This window comes from Charadrius vociferus, unplaced genomic scaffold, assembly GCF_000708025.1.
Source record: "Charadrius vociferus isolate BGI_N301 unplaced genomic scaffold, ASM70802v2 scaffold282, whole genome shotgun sequence".
Classification (NCBI taxonomy): Eukaryota; Metazoa; Chordata; class Aves; order Charadriiformes; family Charadriidae; genus Charadrius; species Charadrius vociferus.
In genome coordinates, this window is record NW_009647731.1 from 3,870,576 (window position 1) to 3,890,200 (window position 19,625).

At 41.6% G+C, this 19,625-nt stretch overlaps 1 protein-coding gene across 1 annotated transcript in view; it reads right to left on the reverse strand.

The window, feature by feature from the left end:
- SORCS1 (sortilin-related VPS10 domain containing receptor 1) overlaps positions 1-14,263 on the reverse strand; it is a 209,801-nt gene extending 195,538 nt beyond the window's left edge. The window contains exons 1-2 of the mRNA XM_009881624.1: positions 14,228-14,263; positions 13,922-13,989 (exon numbers count right to left, since the gene is read on the reverse strand). Coding sequence (XP_009879926.1) covers positions 13,922-13,989; positions 14,228-14,263 — 104 coding nt within the window. The remainder of the gene's footprint in view (positions 1-13,921; positions 13,990-14,227) is intronic.
- Positions 14,264-19,625: the final 5,362 nt, after the last annotated feature.

The window sequence follows — 19,625 nt, forward strand, 5'->3', positions numbered from 1 at the left end:
TCTCAAGCATTAATCTCTCACTGCAGTTGACACAGGCCAACAACCACCTGGTGCTTTTCTCCTGTTCACTATTCTGGATACTAAAGGTTTGTATTGGTTCAGGTGACAGATACATTCTGAGAAGGAATAAAAAACCCCAACATAAACACACCCACCAAGGGCTAATAAGTACCTCCACCATTAAACACTTCTGCTGTTTTATAAAGTCCTGGAGCCAGAAGTCAGTATCAGCTGGAAGGCTACATCAGTAAAGTATCACACGTACTTGGCCTTGTTCTTATACCCTTTCTTCTTTATCTGCTGCTGGTTCACATTGAAGACAAGGTATTGGGTCAAGTGAATCTGATTTGATTCAAAATAGCCCTTCATACAACAGAAATGGACCTCCCTTATTCAATGATTAATTCTTACTGACTTGGTGGGATTCCTTATAATAAAAAAGGCTAGAGCGCTAGCTGCTATAAAAGGAGTAAATAGCTTCAGATCACCCCTCAGCTAAATGACACACACTTGAATTTGGCTTGGAATAAAGTTGCAACATGCAGCTCCTCTGTCACTGAAATCCCTTTCATGAATAATTCTAGATCTTTCATTTTCTCTCATACCAAACTAACAAAACCCCAACATTTTTCCTTTTTTTTCAGAGCACTAACCGGCATTCCAGGAGTTACTGAACATCAGAGATAATCCACACACATAAAACTAGGCTATAATATCTCTATATAAGGTTTTTTTCAGGCAATTTCAACAGAAATTCTGAAAATTAACAAGCTTTGTTTACTCTGAGAGGCTTATTCCATCTTTCTAAACCAATTGACTCAGCAGGTTTCTTCTGAAACAATAAAAAGCAACTGAATGAAAGTAAGCAACTGAATGAAAGAAACCAACTGCCAAACCCAATGCCTTTTTAATTACGTTAATAGAGGGACTGGACAATGAATTTATACTTATTACAATACTGATCATTATTTTCTAATGGGACATAGATGGAATAGACTTTATAGCTACACTTACTGTGTTTTCAACCACCTTTTCTGTTTACTTTGCATTTAGATAATGCTAAAAATCTAAGCGGTAATAGCAGCTATCAAAGTAATACCAACAGTAAGAAGAAAAGCCTAACAAGAATGGTGGTGATGCTGCTTTTATATCAGTGGCCAGAAGCCATTTCTGGAGCGGATCAACAGCTAGTGGAAAGTGGTGAGGTTTGACTCAGGTCAGTGAATTAATACCAGTTCCTACAAGCAGAAGAGCTGACTCCTCATGCAACCCCTCTAGCCTTAACCATGTCTAATCTTCTTTGCTTCAAAACCTAAATTTCCTCCCCCACCTCTCTTCAGTACTTGTCATTTTTCACCTGGCCTGAGCAATTTTTTGCCCAGCTTATTCCACCATTCATGATACATTTTCTTTCCTTTGTTTCATCTCCCAAGTCACCATCCTCACAGTCACCAAACTTGGTTCCCTTTCAACTTCAAGCACTTGCTATATGCGTGACCTTAGGAGGATGTTTCAGATCTTTTTAATGTTATGTCTATTCTTTAATTCAAATCAACATTTCACCAAAAGTTAGCCTTGTGCTGAATTGGGTAATTTAGAATTAATTAATGTAAAATAATTATCTTAGCAAAATGGAAACGAGCAAATTTAACGATGAGATGCAACTGCATCACAATAGCAACCTTTCCATTGAGTACATTTACCGATACAGAGTTCTGTGCTACCACAACATCAGGGTGGGCATCTTGTGTCAGAGCAGAAGTTCTTTTAGCTCAGTACTCTGCCTCTGATGATGATTAACAGATATCTGTGTAAGACCTCAGGAAGCATGAATTCATATTTCCTCTAAATACTCTCCCAGCCTCCAACAGTTGGATTCTGTGACTTTCTGGGCCACAGATGGCATCCTTTGTAGGCATATTTAGATTGTTTCTGGAGCACAAAAACATCCTAAACGGTGAGATGCACTGTTGCATTTTCCATTTCTCTTTCAATTCTGCCCAGAAATCCCATCCTGGGTTCAGAGTTCTGTTGAAAATTGTACATTGTTGTAGAAAGTTTTTCATGCCAAATCAGTCTCTCAAAATAAACATTTTGTAGTTTTAATTTCTTTACAAATGCAATTTCTGACTCCTCAGCCGATGTAGCCATTGATCAAAGCAGTCCATTATAGCCCCTTCACAACATATGGTGTTCAGTCCTCTGCCTATTCCACTTCTATGCACTGTCCGATCACAGCTCTTCGCTGTGCTGTGAGTAGACAGCATATAGTACTGTAAGTACAACCTTCGGCCCTTGTCCTACTATTATGCTTTGTTGGACTAAAGCACATTTCTTCAAGTGAGCTTAGCTTACTAAGAAATTCGTTTGTTCACTGTGACTACCTAAGGTCTCTTTATGATTCACTACACTGCCTGTCCTAAAACTTGGAAGTTATACCAGATTTATTACCGGGCTTATGGCAAAAATGCTCTATATCACTGCACCTAGAACTATCCATGCAGAATGTCATAAGAAATATCCTGCCAGGAGAGGATTCCTTGCGGCTGACTTTTGATACACATGAATTTGCTGATTCTTGATTATGCCTAACCAAATATTTCACCATCTAATAGCCACAAACCCATACAGCAACAGAACACAAATCTCCCAACCCCAGCCAGTATCCTGTTCACTGAACCCTGCAGCTCTCATATCACAGTAAGTTCATTCATACTCCTACTCACTCAGATCACAAACTGGGCCGATTAACTCACAAAGAAACACTAAATAAGAAGTAGAATCCCTGTTCTGAATCCAGGGGCCTTCTGCCCCAATCAAACAAATTACTGTGTTGAGGAAGAAAAGTCAGGAGACTGAAAATAACTCCTCCAAGTCTCTCCTAAGACCGCATTTGGCTTCCAAACGCTGTTGCACATCATCTTAATAGAGCACTTTGGGAAATAAATCAAAGGCTATTAAAACACTTGTGACATCACACTTGCTTCTTTGAGCAACATCCACGTCTTGAATTTACAGTACATGCGTGCTGAGTAGGTGGTGGACTTTAAAAAAAAATAATAAATGTGCTGGCTTCTTCCTCCTTTGGCTCCTTTAACAGAGATAAAGCAGACTAGGATTGTAATGTGCTTTTCTTACAAATGAGTTAGCATTGTGAAAGCTGTTAACATACAAAGAGAGATTACAAAGAATAAGACCATTTACCTTTGAAAAGGGAACACTTAGAAGGGAAATTTACTGAGGTCTTTAAGTTTCTTTCTTACTACCTTCATCGTGACTAGCCTCTAAATTTTATGCTGCCTCATAACAAGAGAGCACATCGTCACTCGAGCATTGGCAGGGAAGTGAAGAGAAATTATATTTCCACAATGCCTGTAGTCAGTGCACACTGCTCACAGCAAAACGAGGTCAGTCTTGCAAGCCGCAGATGTGCTTACTGGAAAGGGCCAATAACTCAATAGTCTATAATATATAAACCCTACATTTTTAACTAGGTATTAATATGGCAAGTCATCAAAACTCATGTTTCAGGGCATAAGCCGATTTCTGTAGCGGGGCAAGAAAGAAAAATTATCCCAAAGGTAGAAGGTTTCGTACTGAGAGTTTAACACTGATAATAGCTGTCATTTATTGGGCACTGCTGGAGGCAGGCTAGGAAAAAGAGCAGACCACCTCTTGAAGACTCTAGCAAGGAAAAATCATTTTGAGGAAGACCTGTGCAAAAACTTCACAGTCTTACCTACTCCATAGTATGGAAGGGTGTTGCTTCCACTTAAGTAGTGCTGCCATGGAGTAAGGAGGAAAAAAGACTGTAGTTCTTCCTCCCTCACCACCCAGAAAATACAAGAACAGAGGAGCTGTGAAGTTAAAAACACAATTAGGAAAAAAAGATTGTTTCATATCTTCATAAAGAAACAACTATTACAAGTGAGGTTCATAAAGATTTCATTTTGCTACTACCTCTAGTATTTCTCCCATCTAGTAGTTCTTGCCAGCAATGCCACACAGTCCATGCTCATAAAATACCTTCTGTGTTGATTTTCCTTCCTTGGAGAGAGAACTGACTATTTAAAAGGAATGGTTTTCAATCTCATTTCTTACCCTTCTGCAAGGACTAGCCTCTGTTTGGGCAGAATGCAAACTGAAGATGTCATAAATTGAACCAAAGATGACAATCCACCCTGTCTGCAAAGATATGCTAGCGTTTCTCAAGGTCCTGTTAGGTATCAGATGAGAATATACCAGAAGTTTGGCTTGGCAAAGCATAGGTCAAACCTCTGTTAGGCTTCAGATGCAATGGTGAGGGAAGCCTGCCTAAAGCTGTGGGTAAGGAAGGCTAGGTCTCGCAGCTGTGGGTCTCATTCCACAGCTATAAACAGAAGGTATGTTGCTTCCTACAGGCAAGGACAGAAATAAATAGAAGAGACGAAAAAGGTGAGGTTTTCCAGCCTCCTAGATTGATCCTTTGGAGTGGAGACAGCCTGGGACAATGCAAACACACCCAAACTATCGGTAAGAACACAGTGACTTGTTAGTAAAGCACAGTGGGAGCTGAGACCTGCCTACAGCTTCCTTTTATCCCCCTACAGAAGGGTTATTCAGCACCCAGTGCTTCTGGCCTCCCGTTTCCCTTTTAGCTTATTTAAAAAAGGGTTTGTGTTCAAAATGTAAAAGGCCAATGCTGGCCTGATTTTGACCGCAGTCCTTTTTTCGCCCAGTGGTCACAGTGCCCATCAGACTGGCAGCTGAGTGCTGTGCAGATTTTAAAGCCTGCAGCTTCACAAAAATCTCTTGGGGACTCAAGACTGGCAGTCACAGCCTGCCGGGGAAGACTGGCAGCTTTTAATCAGTGACAAGGAACCCGCCATCTCCTCAGACTGCCTCCCAGTGTCTGTGTCCTTTCCACCCAGATGTGTTTCTCCCTTATATATGGGAAATACCTGGTTCCCGGTTAACTCCGAGGGGGTGTCTCCTCTCCTCCTGTACTGCCTTAGGAGAGAGAAAGCAACTTTGTAGCATTACCACCATGAAAGAGTAAAACCCTCTGGTTTTATCAAAAGTGAACAATTTGCTTTTGTTCACCAGTAGAACCAAAAGAAGACTTCTTTTACACTGGACAGAGTAATCATATAAGCCAATAATTAATATTCAGCTGGTTTGCAGGAAAGTCAGGCTCAAGGCTCTGCTTGGCCTGGTCAGAGCTGTGACCCGAACTTCGGCCTTCGGTATGACAAAGCAGCATCTACGCCTGCAGTTCACAGAGGAATCCACCGCCTTCTGATTCCCCTTCCATCCCATCCCGATTTGTCTTTCTAGCCAAAATACTTTAAGCAATGAAGAAAAAAAAGCTCTCAGGAACCGAGTGTGAAGAATCTGTTTAGGCTTTCCTGTCTGAACAGCAGTTGGAGCCATTCAATTTTCTCTTCACCATGTGAAAATCAGGAAGAGGGGCTTTCTCTCACCACAGAAAAGCTGAGATTGTGAGCAGTCACCTGACTCCAGGAGTTCAGGATTGAAGGAAAACCAGAAGGAAACAAATGGGAACACATACACAGATACATACATAGAGTCTAGAAATACAGCAGTAAAAGCAAATTAGTAGAACAAACAACCCTTTGTGCCATAATATTGCCTCGGGGAAGGCTGACTATCAGTCTCTCTCTCCTTATGAAGTCATTTAACACACAATACATGTGGCGTCTCTGAATTTCTATTACTTTTCAACTCAGCATCTCTCATAGATACAGCTATCTATCTAGATGGCAAGATCATTGAAAAGAGGTTTTACATTCGCCAAAAGTACACAGCACACAGTAAAATGCATGCTAGGGAAATTAATGCAACTTCCTTACAGAAGAAACTCATTTGGGGGTGGGGGGAAATATTGTGTGAAGGAGAAGGAAGGCTTTTTACCCACCACTGGGGCAAAGCGCTGTATCAGTTTAGAGTGCATAGCAATTGATGTTCATAATCAACAGGACACATCTTCACCCACCACTTGATGCATCTCACCAGTGAAACGACTCTGCACAACAGCAGTGGGAGGCTGCCAGCCAGGATAGGAAAGTTACTGAATCCCCACATGCCTCCTCCAAGCTTTCACAAGGGAAAGTCGAGCTGCAAACTAATTCCTTGCTCACCAGGAATCGACTTTCCCTCAAGTTGTCCCTGTGATAAAAGAACAAACCTTCTCAGTGCTGAGTATACATAGGCCCTCAATGGTACATCCTAATGACAAGAGACAAAGTGAACCTTCCTTGCCCTAACTGCTCCAGCTCCCTGCAAAGCACAGTATTCACTAATAATACTGGTGCACACACACAGATCTGGAGTCTCACCCTATGGCCCTGGGCCTTCCTAATGAACAGCTCATGCATTGATGTCCTACTTTCCGCTCGCCCCCATCCCCCCCAAACTTCTGACATGAGGAAAGAAAAGCCCACTGCTGCCAAGAACCACACTGTGCTCTGAGGCACAGGAGCCACTGGCAGGATCACACTCAAAAGCTGGCTTTGCTATTGCCACTGAAGACACAAGTTAATTAATTGTGGGCTTTATTTCTCCTTTTCTGTTTTGTCCAATTATTACTTGGTAGGTTAGAGAAATCAGAAAAAGAGGACACTTCCAAGCAAGCCACTATGTTTTACTGTAAACAGTAGTCAGTTTATGCTGCACAAAAAAACATACCATTGATATATATTTAAATATGCATTTTTACAGCACCCAGTTTCCACGTGTTTCACTATGTCCATCAAGAGAGAACTACTGACACACATCTGACTCTTTCTGCAATAACAATAAACTTTCAATGTTTGCCCGGATAATTCCCAAGGTGCAGATGCAAAAATATTTGGGACCTGAATCTGAAGACTTTAGAGTTCAGATCTCAAACTAGTGTAACTCACTCAACTGGAGTAGTTTTGGTTTTTTTACCCAAGCTCAGCCCCAAATACATTCTTTCTTCTTTGTGATTAATGGAGGATATATCCCTCTGAGAAGATAAGTACAATTTTACTCAGCTTTGCAAAAGGAAGGGTGACTGCATAGATGTGAAAGGGATGGAAATATCAGACCATAAAGGGTGTTTTCCTTCCTGTTTATGAACTGGTAACTACTGTATTGTTTGTCTTTCCTCTTATATATATCAGCTCCAGTCTAGCTTGTCTGCAGTTATTACAGCCACAACAGACAGATGAACTCTGTGGACCGGAACCAGAGATAGTTCTGCTATGTTTTACCAATATCATCTGCGCAAACAGGTACAGTCTAGGAAACAGATGTGCAAGTTCATCTTCTAATTTGCAGAACAAGAATGACAAACTGCATTTAAACATTGTGTGTCCATAAAGTGAGATGAACATTGTGCATCTGTTATTTAAAGTATATTGATAATATATGTCAGTATTAATATTCATTATCTTGATTTACATGGTTTTTTCATGCAGAAAATAGACTAGGATTCTTTTTGATTTACTTGATAACACTCCTACATTTCATGACTGGCTGCAACAGAGAACATGTTTTTAACATGCTTAATAAATTTGCATGGTCATTAGTGCTGAATATTTTATCCACGCAGACCAGGCAATGAGAAGCACATCACTAAATCCTCAACCAAATCTGATCCTTCAAAATATCACAGTATGATTCTTCAAACTATGCCAAGGCAGAACTTACTTGAGATTGATTAAACAAAGACAGAAACTATGCCACACAATACAAGGGTCATACTGGCCCTCATTCTTCAGGAAAAGGTAAGAATGTGGTGAAATTCAGTAAGATTTAAGTTTCCTGCTAAATTAGGATCTATTTAAGCATTTGCTGTGGGTTGTTTCCTAGGAAGGTCTTTCGGGGTTTTTTTGGGTGGGGTTTTTGTTTGTTTGATTGGTTGGTTCCCCCCCGCCCTCTCTCCAGCATTATTAGAGCTCTTTTTGATAGAAGGCAAAACATCCCAGAAAACTTTGGCAACCAACTAGAAGAGTTGACTGTGCTAGAAGTTTTTATTACTGTTAGTCACCAGGGTAAAACAAGGCCCCTCATGTAAAAAATTGATAACTATAGAAACTTCTAGGTCCCTAGGGGTCCTGATGGATGAACAGTGTGTCCCATCACACAGGAAAAAGGATGCACTCAGCTCCACTCTCAGTCAGTGCATGAAATCCATGTTCTAAGCCCACTTCCAGTGCAAGCAGATCTCCTGCTGTGATCAAACTGTAAAAATATACCACTTCCTACGCAAACAGCTGAGTGTGCAAACTCCTTCTTCCCTCCCCACCAGATGCCCTCCAGCATCTATACACAGAGCAGCCAGTGGTTCATGTGTTTGCAGGAGCAAAAATGAAAAAAATTAAAATAAAAGACACAAGGAAAAGTCGCTATTACAATTTCACTAAATGCCCATGGGAGATAATGTAGCAGCATTTATCAAGCTCTGATATTCAGTTAAGAAAAGTGACTTACTCACACTGAGCAACCGAAGCACCATATTTATAGATAAAAGCATTTCATATCGTCCTTTTCAAGTTCCCTTTCCCACAAAACTGCTGGTTAAAATGTGCTTTAATGAGACTTTCCTTCCCCTCACTTTGGCAGTTTCTCTCGTGGATTTGCTTCTCCTACCTACTTCAGCTGAAAGACCCTAATATCTGCTGTTGCAGAGCACACTGTGTCACTAAGCCACAAGTTATGACCTTATTAATGTGGCTCAGCAGGTAGAAAATAAATGTGAGTTGAGAACAGCCCATCTGCAAAACAGAAGTAAGGAACCAGCAGAAAATGTGCAGCAGAATGATGAATACAGTAACAGACATATCCTGGAAATTCCCCTCAAAGGAAGTAAGCAAATACTGACAATCCTTCAAGTCTCCTGTTGCAAGATGTCTCTAGTCTAGAGAAGAAAATCTCCAAACACATCAACAATACTGAAGATGACATAGGTGGCTATAGCTCTGATCTGTAGAGAGGGCATTCTTACATAGCAAGGAGCCAGAAAATCACATGCGAAAATGTAAAAATGTGAGGCTTCAAAGCATCTATAGTATTTATAACCACACAGCTGGGGTCAACTCACAGCCAAGACTTTTCAAACAACAGGATTCAAGGGAGAGAAACATGTCAATCAGAGACTGTCTGGCTAATACTGCAAGGCTGTATTCAGATATGATCCTCAATCTACATCTACCTCTACCCCTGAGGCTTCCATCCCTAGAGCACCCGCAAGACAGAAAGAACACATTCCTGTTGCTCCGTTGCTCCTTTTCATTATCTAACATACTGATGCACACCCACCTCCAACAATAAGTGTTTTCACCAAAACACTCCCATGCATAATGGTGATTAGGGGACTACCCAACATCGGAGCATAACACAATGGTACTTAGACCTTAGCCTCAGTACCCAGTACCCCGGTCTACCTTAGCCCAGTATCTTGTTTCCAGCAGTGGCTGAGAGCAGAAGAGGATAAGAACACAGAAAGGACAGTGAATTCTTTATTTCATGAAATTGTCCCATGGAATAAAAGAAGGTTATTCCTATACTGAGAGGTGGATATGCTCTGAGGGCTCTGATTCTTCTCTGGCTTACACACCCAATTTCCCTTCTTGAAAGGACAGAGTTACAGGATGATGTGCTGTGGTGGTGGTGGTGGGAAGTGGGGATGAGTAAACTAATGGAGGGGTTAAAAAACTAGCTCAGGGTTAAACAAAGAGGCCATGAAAAAGCTAGAAACAGAGCCTTAGAGTGCTAAGAATTTTTATCTTGCTGTGAGCTCTGTAATATTTATCACCAGGCAATCATCAAATATTGCAGATGCCAGTTAACTAAATCTATTCGAAGCTCTCCGGGGGGAAATATTAACATCCCCTGCTTCACATATGGGAAGTTAAAGCTAGATGTATATAAAGCATAGATATTTTTCAGAGTCCTTGAGACTCCTTTCTGGCATATGTGCTAAAGCTTCCTTATTGCAGAAACTTGGAGCGGTGGAGGACTGGCTGGAAATTTTAGGCTCTCCGGAATTGGGGAGCTCAGAGTTCAGGTACAACGTTGAAGTGTGGGAGGATCATCAATAACTTCCAGAACTAACAGAGCAACAGATCTCAATTTAGAACATAAATGCTCTCAAACTAACCGAACTCTACATCTTCCTACTTTCTGGCTGAAAAGCAAAGTTTAATTACTGCTATTTTTACAGCAAGTTCCATGAAATTACTCATTCTTGACCGAGCTCTAAGCATTCTACAGAGCTCTAAGAAGGCAAAGAGGTGAACAGCAGCACTCATTGCTTGTCAGCCCCTCCAGGCCCTGAAGGAAAGTGTCCTGCACATCTTTCCGGAGCATTATATTTACACAAAGAGAAAAAAAAGATGCCTCCAGCTCAAGGACACCATAGTCACTATTCTGACATTTTTATTTATTGGAAACGTAAGCTTATCTTACTCCAGTGGTAAAAAACATCTCCTAACTCTCACAGCTTAATCCTCTTTGTGATCTGAGAGATATCTAAGAGACGAAGAGAAATAAACTCAATGCACTCGGTTAATTGCTCAGTGACAGATAATCTTTTCTCCTCCTATAAAAAGAATAAGAAAAAGTAAATAAAAAAGCCCTCAACTAAAACTGTGGAAAAAGTCTTCTGAGAGGATAACAGCATAATTAAAGTCAGGCCCAGCCTGATGCAAAAAAATCTCATTTACCATGTACAGAAGCAGCAACTCATTTTCTATCCATAGCTCGGTGAGCACAGAGCCTTAGCACTCTAGAAGATTGTATAGATTCTCCCCATCTCTTTTTCTCTTACTGTATTGGATCCCTTCATGTCTGTCACCAGTGGTCTCTTAATTCACTGGTAGTTTTAGAAGGGTGATCTCCATCCATTAGTGCTGCAGCCAGCTGTTGCTCAACTGGCTGAAAAATTACAAAGAAATGCCATCCTAGCAGGTAGTAGTGTGTTTATAAAGAAGACAGATTCATACCTTGTAGGTGATGGCATAGTTGTGTTATAGATGGTTACAGTCCCATCAGTCACAAGACTACTTAAATCACCCAACTACACCTTCACATGACAGATGTGCTTATAACCAGCTACAGCATAAATGACTCGTGTCTGTGACACGCTTCTAAACAGCCCCTCATCATTCATCAACCTTTTGAGAATGCACTCTGCACAGGAGGCGAGAGTGGTATTTCTTTGTCGTCTATTCAAGGCAGAGATTCCTCTTCAGTTGTGGGTACCTGCAGAACTGTCTTTCTCCTCTGTCCTTCAGAAACAGAACTTTTGACATCAGAAATCAAACCAGACATGAATGAGATAATGCTTTCTTCCATTCCCCCAGCATCAAACCTAGAGGCATGAAATAAATTAAAGTGCAAGATATGTTTCTCCCCTTCTCTCTATTCTTTTTTTTTTTTTTTTTCTATCCCTTCAAACAAGCAGGGAGATTTAAATTAACATGTCACTTAAGCGACCAGAAGGAGCAACAGCTAATAAACTCTGTCAGGTGCATTAAATAAGAAGATATGCCCATCTTGTCATTTCTTTCCATCACACTAAGAGCAGAGAAGCTCTCCTGGGATCTTCACAGGGATATTTATTGGCGACCTGAAGGCATGCCTGCATGGTGAGCGGGGATCTAACAGCAGAGCCAGACTCAGGACAGAGGACAACATAACCACCTTATGGTGTGCTTCTGTAAGGCAACAGGATCGAGGAATGACAGTGAAACGCAGTGGCAACCTTTAGAGCAGTCATGAACACTGAAGAGCTGATCAAGAATAGTAGAGTACTGCAAAGATAAGTAAGTTGATTTTAGCTATCCTGGTTCTCTTGCAACATTTCCCAGTCCAAAGCATTTGCCCAGGGATTCTGTGGGATTCTGGATGGTTGGCCACGCAACTGTAACCAAGTCCTTACAAGTGACATGTGCCAATTGGACCTGAAGCTGATGGGTTCAAAGTAAGACAAATGGTTCCTCAAATAATATATGGAACTCCTTGCTCTAAAGTGTTACAGGCACCAAAAATTTTAACACACTCTGAAAGATATTAAGAAAGTTAGCTTATGGGATATTATGCCCCTGGTATACACTAAAACCAAAAAAATTATCCAGACCCTGATAGACCTTAAACTGAAGGTTGAGGAAGGACCCTAAACTTCAACACTAAGAATGAATGCTAGGAGAATACTAGGAGGAAGCCTCAGATATGACAATCCTGTTGATATATTTTCTTAGACCACTTTTCGGGCAATAGGATAGTGAGGAAACAATCAGGCAACTACTATGTTATTAATCACATTCTGGTATTAGGACTGTCTGAAGTCCAGAAAAGTGCACTGTACTCAATAGCTCTAGGACTGCTACATTGCCAAAGCCCCAGCTTCTGGTACATCCTCCAGGAAAATCCTCACAGTCCCTTCTCTTTTAATCAGGGTAAAATTTATGCCATCGTGGTATGCCCCAAAAAAACAATTCTGAAACAGACAACAGCATAAGGTCATCAGCATAATTTTGTGCCCACGTTCATACATCTCAACAAGAAATGTGTTTTCCAGTCTAATGTGGCCGTCCTACTTTCAGTCCTAAACCAGTACCTCAACACACTCCTGCACTGCATCACATGTGTAAAGTAATTTTTCAGCACTGCCAGCAATGGGGAAGGATGTGTCTCCACATAGTGAAACACCATACCTTCTTCAATGACTGATGAAACAGAGATTAATATTTCTCAGGGTGAAATGACTAAGAGTAGTAAGAGAAAATAAAAATAATTATTTTATATTTATGAATATTGTTTCTCAAAACCATTGAGAAGTGAAATAATCTAGCCCAAACCCCCTTCAGAAAAACATTGCCCAAGCCACAGTCCTGAAAGGCCCTTTGCTATGGTGCGCACCATATGGTGTGACGTTTTTTTGTCCTATTTCTTCAGGCCAGTGGGTAGTCTGATTTCAGAATCCACTCCATGTCAAATCCCTCCTCTGTCATTCTCTTAAAACCCTGCACAGTTTCTTGAACAGAGAGGTTATTTGTTCTACTTCTGATACAAAATTCTTCCTTGGAAACAAAAAAACCTTTTCCTCAACAAGTGTATCAATAACAAGTTCATTCTGACAAGAAGTTTTAGTTTCAAATACCCAAAGTTTTCTTGTATCAAGACAGTGGCCTGTCCACCTCCATCAGTGACCTGCATACAAAATCCCTAGACTTCCCACCAAAATTTCACAGAAAACCTCCCTTTCACCCGTTACATGGCATAAAAGTACCACTAGGCACATGTGAAGTAAACACCCCTTAGATCCATTTTTTTCAGAGAGATAAAAACCGGCATCATCTGCTTTCACTGAATCCAAATAACAGCCTTAAGAAATAGATCATGGCCCAACTCTTTCCTTTGGTTCACAGAGTGCATGATACGCTTTGAAATCATGAAAGTATCAAGGCATTCCCTATAAATCAGGCTCATAGTCAACATCACACAAGTGGAAATCAATTATCTGGTACTAATTCTATCAGTTCTGAATAAAGAGACATTGAATACTCGCTCATGGGTACTCCCTCAGTCTTAGTAGTACTGACTTTTCATAAGGATCATTTGTGCAGTAGACAGCCATGAGATCCTCCATTATAAACAAGGACTCAAGGCTGTTGAGTTCTAAAAATAAACCAATTGGTTGATTTGATTCTGAATAAGATGATAAAGTAGAAAAATGATAGCATGTCCATGAAGTACGTTATCTAGCTGAAACAAAGACAATCAGACTTCAGCCTCTGTCCTTGAGTGTGAAAGAACAGAAGTGAGAGAGGTTTTAGCTACAAATCTTCCATCACATTTAAAAAAATCCAATTAAATTCAATAAAAGAATTGTATCAGGCTCTTCCTATTTAAGTAAGGTGGTAATTATTAACTCAATTTATCTCCATACCTCCAAAGAGAGCTCTCTGTGATGCTTCCCAGGTTGTAGTCATACAGCTTTGTCAGAATTAGAATCACCTGAAGGCAAAAGAAGAAATCATGGTTAGTCTCAAACAATTACAATGTCACAGAACTGAAATGACCCCAGGGAGGGCTTAGGATTCCTTTAATGGGTGCTTAACATAATTGAATGAATTGTTAAAAGCATTTGCCTAAACTGACATGGAAAGTATTTGCAGAGATGTATGTTGAGCCAATCAGACCTTTTCTCGCTCAACTCCTCTGCATGATATCGCCAACAGGTTCTTCCCTTAACCCCAGGAGGCAGAGTGCAGCGGGAAGGAGCTGACATGCTAAACAGAATGTTTCAGGATACAAGATGAGGTCTGCTGTATGCAGAAGAAAACACAATTACTTTCTGCTCTGTTTCACAAGCACTGAAACCGCTGATCTTTTTCACAGCTGTGGTGCACAGATAACCCACTGGCCTGTCTCCTGTCAAACTCTTTCTGGTTGTAGCAGACGATATAACACAAGCAAATGATCACCAGTTTGGGTCTGGGAGACTCAGACTGGACATCAGGAAAAAATCTCCATAAGGAAAAGAGTTTAACACGGGGACAGGCTACTCCAGAACATCTGTAAAGCCTCCATCCTTGGAGGCTTTAAAGACCTGGCTAGATAAAGTTATGGCTGACCTAATCTATAGCTGGTGATAAACCTGCTTCGAGTAAGAGGTTGAACTAGGGACCTCCAAATGTCTCTAACAACCAAGATTTCTACGACTTCAGTGAAAAGGTTTAGATTTAGCCAGAATGGAATTGTTTCCAGGTTTAGGAGTTCTATTAGCTCTTTTGATAAACAGCTTTTCCCTCCTGCCAAAACAGACACATCTAGAATACAATTATCTTACTGGGGGGAGGAAAGCAATTTTAGCAAAAAGAATTTCCAGCAAAGCATTTCATCCTGCTCTTTTGTTAATATCTTTAAGGGAAAAAAAAAAAAAAAATATTACTGACTTTCAAGATGATGGGCTCCTTTAACAAGACCTACATTTGGGACATAAACTACCAGACTATTACTATTGCTACCAATTTATTTTGCATTTCTCCCTGCCAGGTCGTTGTATATCTTATACTCCTCTCTATCCCATTAAAACTGCAATAAATTAAAGAGACGCAACACTTCTCATCTGACAAAACCCCTGATCTATATACCTCTACATTATTATTTTCAGTCTGAGTTCCTAAGAAATGAGGCTCACAAATACACATCCTTCTGCTCCCTCAATAACATTGCCAACTTCAACCGATTTGGCAGAGAAGCAAAGGACTGGAGGAAACTCAATCCCCATTTCCTTAGTGGATCCCTCACATTTTTCTCCCGCCAGCTGTGCCCCACGGCCCCGCAGCAGCAAGCCACCCCCAGGCCCCTCTGGGTGCCCTGACCACCAACCCCAAACCCCACCTTATTCTCCAGCAACACCCACCCTGTGGCAACTGGGGACTCATCTACAGTGACCCCAACCTACTGAGTGGAACTCAAATAGTTCCACGGTGACTCCTGCCCCAGCTTGGGGCCCAGAAGACAACACGCATCCCCCACTATGATGAGGGCGGTTCACACTACTGCCATGATCCCTCATCTGCTCCCCAGGGCACCCTGACATAGATATCCCCTCTGTCCCCCAAAACACACAGCCCCACTGCTGTCCAGGAGGTGCCTCCCTCTAAGTCTGGAGGGTCCCTCTTTGAAGAGGCAGCCAACATGTGAAGTACCAGCCGCCTGCTGAGGCGTTAGGCGGAGCTGCAGTGGGCACAAAGGCTTTGCGAAGGCTTGTGCCGATTAGGGCTTTATAAATACTAAATTTCAATCTCCACCCTCCCAGGAATGCTTATCGGTGATGGCAGGGCAGCTGTCTGCTCCAGATACAGGACTGTGCTGCTGCCATCCCTCACAGGACCCTCTGAACGGGTCTATAAATCCCCTACTTGACAAATAAATAAAAATGAAGATGGGGGAGAAAAAGAAAGAGGAAGGGGTGTGTGCATAAAACCTTTCTGAAGGTTCTCCCCATGAAAGGCAGCAGTGAACTCAATGAGGTTCAGCACCAGCCTGCGTGGGGACCTGCTTGGAGACCTTCCATACGATGTGGGAGTTGTGCATCCCCTCGGCTTCGAGCCTCCCTTGGATCTGCAAAGCAGCTGGACAGTTGCTTACATCTTTTTCCAAGCCTTGTTGTCTCCTCTTGGCCCTCTCCTCCTCTGCTTGCCAGAGGAACCAGAGATGTAAATGACTAATGAATATTTCCCTTAATGAATATTTTGACATCTGGTAGTTTTACAAGCAGACCTGAAGATAGCAGGCATAGAAACTGGGGCGAGTAAATAGGAAAAACAGTGGGTTTTTTCCCCCCTTTCTTTGCCACTGGGTGGTGTAATCTTGGGAAGGTCATATAAAGAATCAAGAAACATTTTTCCCCATCTGTCAAACCCAAGAATTAGAATCAGGCTAATTTTATGGAATACTAAGATTAGTAGTGTGTAATTACTGATGCTAAGTAGACTGAGAATTATTTTTCACAAATCACTCAGTTTTTTACTTGTTCCAACTGAGCAAAATTCAAAAATTTCAAAACTTATATGAAATAAAATTCCATTGAGAATTTTAATCTCCACACTTTAGGGAAAAAAAAAAAATGACATTGCCCAAAAATACGAAATGACAAAAAATTAAAAGTGCCAATATGAGAAATCAAAATATTTCACTTTCAGAGAGCTGAAACACCTCTTTTGTTCTTTTTTCTTCCTCCAGAAATTTCAGTAAAACCCACACAATCTTAGAGTACTGTAGTTCTTGGAACTGATGGGGGGGGAAATAACCCAGCTGGATTCCTTTTTTTTGATATAGCTTTAACAATCCCTCTGCAGATGCATCCCTGGACTCATTCAAATATGCATGCTATTTGCAGACTAGCTGCATCTAGAACTTTAAATAATATTGCTGTATCCTGGCTTAGTAAATTTAGGATAAAATCTTAACTTTTAATATTTCCAAGCTAATATTTGTATTTGACACCACACTGCAACATACATAATCCATGGCCAAGTGCAAGGTACTGCATGTGGGACAGGGCAATCCCAAGCACAAATACAGGCTGGGCAGAGAATGGGTTGAGAACAGCCCCGAGGAGCAAGACTTAGGGATGTTGGTTGATGAGAAGCTCAACATGAGCCAGCAATATGTGCTCACAGCCCAGAAAGCCAACCGCATCCTGGGCTGCATCAAAAGCAGCGTGACCAGCAGGTCGACGGAGGTGATTCTGCCCCTCTACTCTGCCCTCGTGAGACCCCACCTGGAGTACTGCATCCAGCTCTGGAGCCCCCAACATAAGGAGGACATGGACCTGTTGGAGCGAGTCCACAGGAGGGCCACGAAGATGATCAGAGGGCTGGAGTACCTCTTCTGTGAAGACAGAGTGCGAGAGTTCGGGGTGTTCAGCCTGGAGAAGAGGAGGCTCCAGGGGAGACCTTATTGCAGCCTTCCAGTACAGGAAAGATAAGGAGGGGGTCTTTATCAGGGAGCGTAGCAACATGATGAGGGATAACAGTTTTAAACTGAAAGAGGGTAGATTTAGATTAGATATTAGGAGGAAATTCTTTACTGAGTGGTGAGGCACTGGAACAGGTTGCCCAGAGAAGCTGTGGAGGCCCCATCCCTGGAGGTGTTCCAGGCCAGGCTGGATGGGGCTTTGAGCAACCTGGTCTAGAGGGAGGTGTCCCTGCCCATGGCAGGGGGGTTGAACTAGATGATCTTTAATGTCCTTTCCAGCTCTAACGATTCTATGATTCTATACGCACCAGTTTGTTGGGTAATAGCTTAGATAGGATATCTGCACTAAGTGGAGCTATTTCCAAAACACATAAGGGCTTTCCCATAGGAAGCTCTCTCATTTTTGTGGCCCTGTATCAGCTCCCAAATATCTTTAAGCCTATCTCTAGTTTCAGCAGTCTCCTTGTGTCATTTACTGTGGTTCAAATACTAGGAATAGATCTGCTCAAACATATATGTGCAAAACAAACTAGTTATTAGGCAGAAAATTAGTCATTTCTGCCCTAGAGTTCAGTATTCTCTTTTCCCCTTTGTAATGATATTTGAATAACCTATGCAAGGCCATGATTTTGGTTATATTTACTTTTTCAGAAAACATATTTCTCCTTTGCTGTTCTCATTTCTTTGTTATTTAGCCTGCAAAGGTTAGTTCGTGTTTAAGATTGTTTCTTTTTCTTTTTTCTTTTTTTTTCCTTTCTCTGTTGCTGTCACTATGCAGTTCTGAGGAACCTAATGAACAGAGACATGCATATTATGTTGTTCTAAATGTCAGAGCAGGGGCTGTGAAGAAGCACAGTAATGAAATGAAAAATATTCTCTCACCTTTTTTTTATTTCTTTCTTTGTTTTTGTTTGCTGGGTCTGTGTGTTTTTTTCCCTTCTTTACCACTTACCAATCAATGCAAGCTAACAAGAGCGAGAAGATAAGAACAAGCAAACTAGAGATACAATGAAAAGGAGCTGAAAATCCAGTCTTATGCCAGCTCTGCTGTGAATACAGATAACCCTTTCTATTGCATAGAAATGCAAAGCTTCAGAAAGTCTGTTCTTCATTAGGCTCAGCAGTTGAAGTGGGTTATTCTGCCATAGCAGGTATGGAAGAGAAGGAAAGAGAAAACTTCATTATTTCCGCATTGATAGCTCAGAGCAAATGTTATTTGATCCCGGGTTTACCGCAGCCCCAGCGAGTGCGCTAACCATGAGGTATAGCACTAAAAATATTTTGTTTGAGTTAATTACACAAAGTGGAAAAGCCCCAGCAGGCAACAAAGAGACAGAAGGCTTGGTGGGTTAGCACGCTCACCTGGGAAAAGACAGACTGACAAAAGAGGTACTTAAACCTGGCTCATCTGTCTCCCAGAGGAAACCAGTCCCCATTGGCTATTCTAAGAAGGAGAGGGTATTCGCAACTTGGCCACCATTATGTTTTTCTTCAAACCAAAACAGTATTTTCAAGGAAAATGCCCTTTGTTAATCACTCCTGACCTGTGATTGCTTTTTAAGACTTGGGATGTAAAGGCCTATCTATAGGTTTCAAGATGGAAATCAGTGGCTGGACAAAGAGACTGCTCTGAGAATTTGCCTGTTTAGGCCCTCTTTGCTATATTGGGAGAAATTCTAGGGTAAGCATGGCTAAATTTTTCCCAGACCTACCTTGGCTCATGTTCAACTGGTCCACGCTGCCTCACCACACCTTTCCTTTTGCCCTTTTGATTCAGGTTTAGCACTGGCTTAAATCTTTGTCTTCAACTGCTCTACAAATGAATCTAGCAAGGTTCCCACAGGCTATTGGCCAAAGCTCGTCCTTTACTGAGGCACCAGGTCCCAATGTAATGCAAGGATTACCTTTAACCTGACTTTTCTCCCCACCAGGCAAAAAATATTTATTCTCAAACAGTGCTGAACTAGCTGGCCAGGAAGGTGGAGAACAGAAGTCCGCACGTCGCTGCTGATCAGGTTCTGAACACATTGGGAAGGAAGCAACAGGAGACACTCTGTGGCTGTGTAACTCGTCTGATGCTAACAATGTATGTCCAGAAAGCAAGCAAGCCCACACTGAGCTATCTTCTGCCCCAGCTACACAGAAACCAGTAACTGAAGCAG